Genomic DNA, 10519 nt, shown 5'->3' on the forward strand with positions numbered 1-10519 from the left:
CCCGTCGGGATCGGGTCATCTCTGTCCGCGTCGTTAGGGCTGCATCGCCGGCGCGGCCACGCCGCTGGCGAAGAAGAGCTCGTCCATGGAGCTGATTGCTTTTTTTATTTTGACGTAAGGGCCTCCTTGTAAAATCCCCCATCTAACGCTGTTTTGACAGAGCCATTACGCCACGTCGGCAAAATCTGGACCCACCTGTCATAAACATGCTTAAAACGCTCCAATCCGCCGATTAGTGCTTTCTGCAAAAAGATTACCGTGGGCACGGTGTTTTTTTGCAAAAAAAATGTATTGTAGTGGTTTTTGCAAAGCTTGCTTTTAAAGTGGTGGTTTTCTGCAATTTACTCGGGATCGATGGAAGCGACGACTAACCGAGCTGGACCCGGGTGATAAGGTCGTTGCAAAAGCCCCGTTTCCGTACGTCGGCTACAAGGACGCTGAGCTTGTAGAAGGTGTAGGCGAGCAGCCGAGCACCAAGTCCAGGCACGTCGAGGGATCCATCTTCCACACCTGCCGCAGCCCCACGCACGCCAGGAGGGCTCCTGCTCACGCGCACACCAATGTTAATCACTGGTGTCTCGGTTAATAATCATCCTGCGCGTGTATTCCTACGCACCGAAAGGCATGCCGACGTGGTAGTCCTCCACGTCGAACACGGTCTGGGCGGAGAGCAGGCCCTTCAGGTTGTCCAGGAGGGGCCGGAACGCGCCCGCCAGCGCCGCCGCCGCCTCCTCCTCGTCGGCGTCGGGATCCCGGGTGAAGCGCTCGCCGTAGCTCGACATCGACGGCGCCCAGGGAAGTACGGGGATGTTACCGTGGCCACCGGCGCAGCGCTGCATGGGATCGGTCAGAGTCGACTCGTAGTCAAGATCGCCAGCGTAAGGATTAAGGAACGAGCAGTCCCGGGGGGCGGGAGGCGGGCCGGCGCGTGCGCGAGGCGCGGGGTGGAGGACGGCGCCGGCACCGTGGCGACGAGAGCCGCACCAGGGGACAAGCCGCAGCACGCCATCGCCATGGATCGATCGGTGACGCACGATACTTGGTTCGCGCCACGTACGGATCGACTGCGAAGTTAGGGGCTACTCCGACGGGACGATCCAAATCGTCCACGCGATCAAAACGAACAAAAACGTCGGTCCGACGCGCGATCCAAAACCAAAAAGCCAGTGTTAGGCGCCGGCAGACCGGCCGAAACACTGGGCCGGTCGAGTCCCAGCCACACGATCAGCCTTTTGTCAACCTTTAGATCTGACTATTCTTCCGACTACCTCAGAACCATGGGGATTTCTCCGCCACAGAAAAAAAGAAGAGAGAGAGCAGCGCCCCGCTCGTCCTCGGCCGGCCGTGCTTGCCGGTCGCCCACGGGCGCCCTCGGCTGGTCGCGAGGGCACACCGCATCAGGTCGACGAGCACCACATCAGGTCGTCGTCATCCTAGGCGTGCAGCCGTCGTCGTTCCCGTGCTCGCTGGCTGCTCTTGCCTTCTGCAGTTGTTCGCTCGCCCTCGCCTGTTTGCGGTCGCCTCCTGTTCACCACACCGCCCTCTCCGCTCCAAGCTACATAGCCGCCGCGCTCGTTGCCTCCTGTTGAAGCATCAGTTGGTAGTTTCATGGAGAAAAATGGATGTAGCCATGTAGGCCCGTAGTAGCAATAAATCGATACGGTGGCAGCAAAAATGCCTTGCCGTCGCCGTCGTCTCCAAGGATGAAAAAGCTTCGCCAATTAAAAACCTGCTTCGAGACTGGAGCTCTACGTTGTTTCATTTAGCTGGAAGAATATAGCCTTCTACCCTTTTTTGTTTTTCCTCTAGTTTGCTCCTTCATCTCCTTCCTCCTTGTACCTCTGATCTCTATGTAATTGGTACTTCTGGTAATATAAGGTTCAGGCAGACGTAAGCCCTCCATTGACGCGTCAAAAATAAATAAAACCATTGCAGCAGAACGGCCACCGGCCACAGCAATGGCCGTCGAGCTTGGCAGCTCGTGTTGTACCTCACCCTCACTTTGCTGGTCGTAACAAAAAATGCCACCGGCTGTAGCAAAAAATCATGCCGGTTCCAGCAAAACATCACGCCCCCTGCAAAAATCAATGGCGACCACGGCGTGGTCTCGCAACAAATGGCGCTAGTAGCAAATATCTGCTCTGGTTCCAGCAAACAAAAAACGGTTGGTAGCAAAAAAAGAGAAATCAAACGCAATTCCACCAAACAAAAACATGGTGGTAGCAAAAATTGATGCTTGTTCCAGCAAATCAAAAGGCCGGTCGTAGCAAAAATACAGAGCTGAGCGCTGGTTCCAGCAAATCAAGAAAGCGGTGGTAGCAAAAAAATGGCACTGTTCCAGCAAACCACAAAAGGGATGGTAGCATACAATGAAAATTTGGATCTGGTTCAGCAAACTAAATCATCTGTGGAAGTAGAAAATTGCGCTGAATCCAACATTTAGCCGATGTGTTTGTAGCACTCGCTGGCGAGCTTCACCCACCGTCGTCTGCATGTCGCAGCTTGCAGCAAAAAACACCAGTTGCCGGCAGCCCTTGGTCGCAGCTTCCATCTCCGGCGCTCGACGCCTAGCACCACCACCGCGGCCCGCTCACTCGCACCCCCGCGATCTGGCGCTGCTCGTAGCCCCATGACTGCGGCAGTGGGTTCCGCTGGCTGGAGGAGAAAAAGGGCATAGAGCGGCGTGGCTAGAGGATATGCTGCGGTGGAGGGCTCTCATCGGAGGGGCAAATCTCTGACCGGAATACAGAGAAAAGAGAGGAGCGGAAGGGAGCGAGGGGATTGACAAGATGTGTCCTGTTTTGGGAAGAAGGAAAGCGGTGGAAAGGATAAGCAGGTGGGGCCGCTGGACACGCGTGAGGGAGGTGACCGGCCGAGAGTTCGGCCGTCTCGCCGTTTCCAAACGTTTTCCAAACCAAAACGTGTTCGCTTGGTGTTGACGTATCTTATGTCCAAATTTGCGCGTTCGCGTGGACATGAAGTGGACATGTCACGTGCCCTCTCGGTGTCTGTCGCGGCCCCATCTGTCGGCAGCCCAACTACTGCCCGCGGTTATATTAAACGTGACCACCTATCTCGGACCTGCCTGACACATCGCGGAGAGACTGAGTCGGCACATCACGAAGTCGCCACAGATGCCTTCGTAGTCGACGGAAACGTCTTCTCCCACTGAGCACACATCGCCGGAAGACCTGAAAATAAATTCAGGAAAATGCGAGGTCAGTGTCAAGTCTAGTACTTGAACCCTTGTGCCTCCTAATCAACCAACCATCGATTGGTTCACGCCTCTTTCATCTCTTGAAACAGGCATCCACCCAGCTTTATATATATGAAGCAACCACTCTGTACAAGAAGTTCAAGTGCATAAAAAATGAATAGTCTACTGCGGCATCAACACAAAGATGTGAAAAAACATATAAAAAAATACCACCAATTGGCCGGTATCTGAGGAGCCCTGTGACGAGGCAAGTCAGCGTGCGGCAACAGTCACAGCATCCATCATGAAATCAAATTGGTCGCAATCCCTCTGCCTAGACTGTGCCTCTTTCATTCTCTTTTTTGCGGGCAAGACTTGTATTAATCAAGGATCCAATGAATTACAATCCAGCTTATACAAGTCCACAAACTCCAGGGACCTTCAGTTCTAGGAAATTTATCTAAATAATCGGTAACTATATTTTGATTATGATTGATATGAATAACACTAGTCGTACAAAGAGATATCAAATGTTTGATCTCATTCATCAAGGAGGCAAATATAGACCTACTCGTGTCTTTTCCTTGAACATATTCACTGCCACAAAAGAATCCATTTTCACGCACATGGACAACTCTGATGGATAGCAAGAAAAATACCCTCTACGCAAGCACATAGTTCGGCCTCAAATGCATCTCAACAAGAGAAGAGATCCCTGTACAAAGAGAAAATAATTTTTCCAAGACAATCGTGTAGAACCATGCCTGCTCCTGCTCTACCTTCCTCTGTCCATGATCCATCCATATTGAGTTTGACCCAACCCGCAAACGTGACTTTCTCTTCTTTTTCCCCTAACCCTAGATGGCTAGGGCAAACTCTTTCCTTTAGACTTCGCGGGCAAGGTCCTATATTCATCTCTCCTCTACTTGACACTTTGGCGGCCGGCTGCGCACAGGGGAATTCCGGTGCCTCCGCCCCGGTTAGCAGTTTAGGTTAGGATTTTTTTTCTTACTCCTCACAGGTGTGACACTCGGGCGGATGGCAACGCTTCTTCTTTGAGTTTGTCTTCCGAGCTTTATTCCTTCTCAAGTTCGTCTTTGGATGTAGTCGATGGAGCTCCGTCGTAGATTCCCGCCGGCTCTTTGGGGCGGTGAGTTTAGCGTTTCTCCTCATGTGACGAGATTTTGTGTCAATTGCTTCACATCTATGTAAGGGTTCAACTGCAACGACTGTGGCTCCAGAGTACTAGCCCTTATGAGCATGTGCACGAAGACTTCTCGACTGTCGTAGACAAGGTCAAGTCGGCTCATTCTGGCGACAACGGTAGTGGTTGTTCGGTGCTTTCGGAATCTTGATGTAAATTTTATTATGTTGAGATGTTTTGTACTTCTAGTAAACTTTTCTATTATTATGTTGAGGTGGTTGCTTCTCGACGACAATGTTGGTGGAGGTCTGGTTCGCGCTCTCTCGGCAGTGCGGGTGGTGTTGGACCACGGCTACGCGGCTTCGGCGGATTTGCTGCGGTGACGGCGGTGTGAGGCTTCAAGAACGGTGCTGCCCGGTACCTCATCGGAGTGGAGATGTGCAACATTGCGGATGAAAATCCTGTCCGGTTTTGGCCGGCCGACGTCGATGGCACCCGCGGGTGTCATTCCCCTCTCTGGAGGCGACGTCGAGTGTGTCGCCATCTCCCTCGTGCTTGGTGTTGGCAGTTGTCTCCGGACGAAAGCATTGGTCCTCTAGAGTGGCATGGTGGCGGCGTCTGCGACGTCGTTTCTCTGTTGGGAGCATCGTGCGAGGAGACTGAGTTTCCTGTTGGCGCTACTCCGGTGCTCGTCGTGGCCCTGACCGCTCTCCTCCGGCGCTATTTATGGTCGTCCGTCGCGGATGAATCCAAAGGAAGCTGGAGTTGCTGTTCTTTGGAGGTGTTCGATGTCGACCAAGACGCGGTGAGGTGTTTCGGTTTTGGGCAGGTTTTCCCGCGTTCTAGTTGTGTTGTCGTGTGTGGGTCCTGAGATAGTCGGATGTGGCGTGTCATGTACTAATTTTTTCTCCTTCTATAAAGCTATGGTACGCAATTTGCGTACCCTAAAAAATATTTTTTGCAAAAAAGAAATCTCCACAAAAGATAATCAAGTTTTAGTTAATTTTACGGGAATTAGGAAATGGAAAAGGACAGGATCGCCCCTGGCAAAAATTACCCTAAAAAAACACGCTCTGCCCTGTTCGTCCCGTTCGCCCAGCTCCGAGTCCCCGTCCGACAGTCCCTCCGCCGCCGGAGCTCCTCCGCCACCCCCGCCGTTATCGCCGGTCCCCTGCCGCCCTCTTCCCCGCACGAGCCCGCCGTACCTTTCTGTACTCTCCTCCGCGCGGCCCCGTCCATCCTTCTCTTAGGCTCCCGAATCCTGATTCCTGAATCCTGTAAAGAGGGGAGAGGGGAGAGCAGTGAACCCGTCACTCCCGTCTTCCCCGCCGAGGCGGCGCGCCGTCACCGCTTCTCCGAGCAACCTTCACCCACACTCCTCCCAGACCTCCACAGCCCTATCCTTCATCGTATTCTCCACAAATCCTCTCAATCGAAGCTGCTTATTGCCATCACACCGCCGCCATTGTTTGTATCCATCCTCCCCTAGCATGGTGGCTCTACGGTGCGGTGGAAGCGCCGCCGCACACATGTCGGCGCATAGAATAACGGCTCCTCGGAGCGGAGATGGTCGCAGCGCCATCCTTCCCATGCGTGCCGGGATCAGGGAGCTTCCCCTGAGGGCTTCCTTGTCACCGTCCTCGGTGTCTCCACGGACAGTGGTACAGTAACTATTTCCCCCCTGATTCACTTTGGTTAATTCCATGAGAATTACTACTCCGGATGGCTCCTAAACTACGGCATTCACTCTTCAGCGCTGCTCCGTTTTTCGTCGTCGTCGCACGGGGGGACATTGCTTCCAGAATAGGGGAATGACTGAGGGATGGGAGGCGCTGAAGGCGGCGACGGCCGACATGTTCCGCCCCCTGCTCCTCAACATTTCCGACATGCGCTCTCTCAACACAGTTTACGACCTCGAAGACTACCAGATTGGCATGCTCTTTGGTGTGCTTCAGTTGTTCCCGCAGGCGATTGTGATATGCTGTCTCTGAACCCTGCTTTTGTTACTGAATACTGAGTTATCTTTGCCTGTAGGTGTTTTTGCTGGACTCGTTGGTGTTTACCAACTGTGGAGGGCAGCCCCTCCCATCTTCGTTGATGCTGCTCTTGGCTACATCATATATAAGCTCAGTGTCATATCATCGGAACTGCATCGGCTGCGCAAATCCAACAGTTTAATTAACCGACTGAAATTTGGTATTTACTCTTTTAACTGAACTAATGCTCTCTGCCTTCTCATGACTGACTCATTTTGTGGTGGGGGTGGGTGGGGAATAAGCTGATGCGTGACGCCATTCTTGGACCTATAACAACATTCATAAATGCAGCAATGTAACATCTTTCATGTAGTGTACTTTTGTGCTGCAAGTAAAATCCTAAAGTCAATTGTTATACATAATAAGTCTCCTAGAATCTCACAAATACTAATGTAGTTACATGTAGAAAGAAGCTGGATCATTGCATCAAGATCTCATGGTTACTCAACTTGACCCATTATGAAGCACCAGCAGAATGTTATCATTCGTAGCATGAATGGATTCCTGGTATTCCTGTAGTGAGCAAAAGTCAAACTGAAATAAATAAATATACTACTGTATTAATCTTTCTTGTTGAAGCTAGGTCTCCACATTTGAAGCTTACGGTCCAAAAAGTTCTATAGTAACTTCTGCTTATTTTGATTCTTCAAACAGTAGCCACTATAATGGAATATATCAGTATCCGATTAACTCAAATGTACAAACATTTTGAAATTATAATGCATATCCTATCATTGGCTCAAGTAGTGCCATTACTTTTGCATCTCCATCCTTACCTACTACTTCTAGAGACAACACTTCAAGATCTTATATTTAATGAATAATTTCCAAACAACAAACTGATGGCTGTGTGGTATACCATAAGACAGCATGATTAAGAACTTGTGATTGTAAAAGTCACCAGTTATTAGTTCTATAATCATCATTTGACCTTCTGGATTCCTTGTTCAACAGCTTTCCCACACAGAAAATAACAACAACATTAAGTATCAATTTTGACCTTTAATCGCGTCTATCGAAATTCAGAACAGATCTTCACCTTTGCAGATTGCATGCCATTTTGCTTTGTTGTTTGTAATGATTTAAGCTACCTTTTCTCATCATATGTGGTGCTTATTGAAAACTTTTCGATGCAGGGTTCTTGCTTTTCATGGCCCTTAAGGATTTCAAGAATAAATATGTACTTCTTGATATTATCAGGTCAGTATGCATTGTAAGACTACTTTGTTTGGTAATTAAGTGCACCAGCTTTAAATTGTTTGGTATCCTCTACTAATTGTGAACTGCCGTTATAGAACTAGTTAATGAGATAGTTCACAGTGATGGACTAAAATAGGAGAACACAAGTTTATCAGAAACAGTATTGACCACGAGAATCTAGGAGCTCTGGAAATATGTTGTTCTCCTCTGTCGCTTCTCCTTTCAAGACATAAGATTGCAGATTCTGGTTTATAAGAATGAGGATGAAAAGAACTTGAAATACATTAACCATTATATGATTTCTTCATCTGGTAGCTGCATCCCCTACAAGGCTGGTTTATGTTGGTTTGAAAAAGGATCACAACACAGGCACAAGAAACTGCCTGTATGTTAACATTATGTTGGCATAGTTGCAGTGGGAACAAGGATGTTGTCTCTGGAGCTAGGTCTTAAGGGCATGCTTTCATGTATGGCCAGTCCCTCGTGTAAAATATTTGCCGTCAAAATCCTACCATACAAAGCTAACCAGATGAGAGCTTTGTGTTAGCAATCGCTTCTCCTTGGCCATACATACTGTATCTGGCTCAAAACATAATATTCTGGTTGTCAAGCATTCATTGCTGTCACCAAATCCATGTTGGTACATCTACAGCAGTTTGATATAGGCACATTGATGAGAGGGCTTGAAGCTGCAACTGTTGAGCCTGGGCCATCTCATTTAAAAGTGTGACTTGTCTGTGTTGTTTGGTAAGAGACCTGCTACCGAAATATTTTTGCAGCATCTAGTGGGAGACATAACTATCACATCCCATGCCGAATGCCTGTTCTGAAGCTAGTGTCATAATTAATGGCCAAAAGATAGAGGTACTCTTCATGATGGCAGAGAAAGGACCAAGGTGCTATAACATGTTTTTGAATTTTCATCTTCGATTTGTCTGATCACCTTAGTCAAATAGCACTGATGTTTTGAAGGCCTATTCCCGAATTTCGAATCAATTCAGAGAGCATCACAGTTCAGGCTGCATGGGGACCAAAAGAAGCACTGGGACTTTAGGAGGAAAATGGCTTGTTAGCACTTTGGCTTTGACCTATCATTGAATCATTGAAGCAGGCACTCATCTAGAGGAACAATGCCCCCATGGATTTTCTCCTAGTTATAGTTCACTATCTTGATTACCTGTTGTAGGAGCTTACACGAACATACATAGTACACTGTTCTTGTTAGTGGTAGCACATCCTTGGCAATTGTAATCCTTCCCCAGAAAGATATCTGTTTTCTGTTCTCCATTGGTATCTTATCTATTAGAGGCTGGTAATCACTGATCAGTTTGAATTGTGAATCATATTAGAAGTCCTCAGTAGATAAGAATTGCTACACCATGCAGCATCCAATCAAAGTCTTTATATTCAATTGTTCAGCTATCCCTAATATCAGTGTGATATACATTGGACCTAAGATTTAGTTAGAACTAACTTTAATGTTCCCTAAATAATTCGTAGCAATTATACAGCCTTTCTTTTACATTCTTTCATTGTTCTTACCCATGTTGCCATATTTTGATTTATCTAGTAGTGCTCTAACTAAAATGGTATTTCATGGTAGGTTGCCACTTTTCTTTCTGAACGTTGGTACATTCATGTTCGACGTGGCGGGACTGAAGAAGTATGGAAGGCGAGTTCTGATTTCTTTTGTTAATCTATTGAAAATGAGAGGCGGAATAAAAGAAATATTCAGGATTGTGTGGTATCCTGGCTACGTTTCTCCATATGATGATTCTTTTGGCCGGAGATGAGCCTCAGGGGTCGGTCTGTTATGAGACCTCTATGTGAAGACTTGATGTAAGGCAGGTTTAGAAGTTATGAACATTCTTGTTAAAAACTAAATGCCGGATGTAGGGGAGGTGTTATGTAAACCTGAAAATGAAATTCGAACACAAGGATAAATGCAGTATTTCTTTCACCGCATGTCAGTTTCATATCTTCCAAATACTGATCCACCGACTTCTCATGGACAGGGTGGTTTCCACATGATTATTTGCTTTTAAGTTTGATGAATGCATGACAATTCTTTGAAAACAAATGAACTGTTTTTTAATTTTGAGACGATAAACCTCATTTCAACTTATGTACTATTTGTACTATTTACATGATGTCATCTAAAGTTGATATTATTAAGAGGCTGTTCTGATGAAAAGTACGTTGATTTCAGGGCGCTAAATACAATGCAAAGTTACCTCGATTATATACAGTTTTTTGTTACAATGAAAAGGCACACGCACGCATCATCACATGCCCTCTCTAGAAAACGCAAGCCAAATCTAGAAAATGCAAGCCAAACGAGGTAGCTCAACAATATGCCGCTCCGTAAAAGAATGAGAATCTAGGTACAACTCCTTGTTTTTTGTGAAGCTCTTCACTGGTGCTCTAAAAAACTCTAGAAGCTGGAGTTGACGGAAAATTATCCACCACTGCCACCAGCAAGGGGATACCAATCAAATAGTCGTTCTTGAAGCTGGAACTAGATGGAATCCAAACATTATCTTTGGTAAAGCCACAACTCTATGAAACTGCTCCTAAGTGAATTTGGTGAAGTGAAACTGATTTTGATGGAACGGAGATGTTCCATATAGGCCCTATAGCATGCCTAGTAGAAATACACCGATGTTAAATTCACATCACCGTCGCTTCAAACCGTGAAGTTGTGTACCCATGATCTTCTTCGACGAAAGGTCGTTTTTTCTCCAAAACTGTGCCGTTTTTGCTCTTAATTTTAAGACCTAGATACACTCCAACATCCAAAAAAATCAACGGGAAATGATACAAGAATCATTTAGTTTACACCTATCTAGAAGATTGATTATCACCACTTCTCATCGACCAATTCATGTGTACGTGGAAAAAGAAAATATCAGGTAGAAACCATGTTTACGATGAAAACTCAAT

General features: G+C 47.2%; 1 protein-coding gene across 1 annotated transcript; it reads left to right on the forward strand.

Annotated features, from left to right (window-relative positions):
• Positions 1–5416: 5416 nt before the first annotated feature.
• On the forward strand, positions 5417–9541 carry LOC119310907. The gene is made up of 5 exons (XM_037586524.1): positions 5417–6001; positions 6095–6284; positions 6375–6536; positions 7513–7576; positions 9180–9541. The coding sequence occupies exons 1-5, from the start codon at positions 5831–5833 to the stop codon at positions 9367–9369; spliced, it is 777 nt and encodes a 258-aa protein (XP_037442421.1). The 5' UTR covers positions 5417–5830; the 3' UTR covers positions 9370–9541.
• Positions 9542–10519: the final 978 nt, after the last annotated feature.

This window comes from Triticum dicoccoides, chromosome 5B (genome assembly GCF_002162155.2).
Source record: "Triticum dicoccoides isolate Atlit2015 ecotype Zavitan chromosome 5B, WEW_v2.0, whole genome shotgun sequence".
Taxonomy (NCBI): Eukaryota; Viridiplantae; Streptophyta; class Magnoliopsida; order Poales; family Poaceae; genus Triticum; species Triticum dicoccoides.

Excerpts from the sequence above, each read along its gene's own strand:
- LOC119310907 (XM_037586524.1), top strand. The coding sequence starts at position 5,831 with ATGGTGGCTCTACGGTGCGGTGGAAGCGCCGCCGCACACATGTCGGCG. Across the intron at positions 6,537-7,512 it reads AATTAACCGACTGAAATTTG|GGTTCTTGCTTTTCATGGCC; the intron begins GTATTTACTCTT and ends TTTTCGATGCAG. Across the intron at positions 7,577-9,179 it reads GTACTTCTTGATATTATCAG|GTTGCCACTTTTCTTTCTGA; the intron begins GTCAGTATGCAT and ends ATTTCATGGTAG.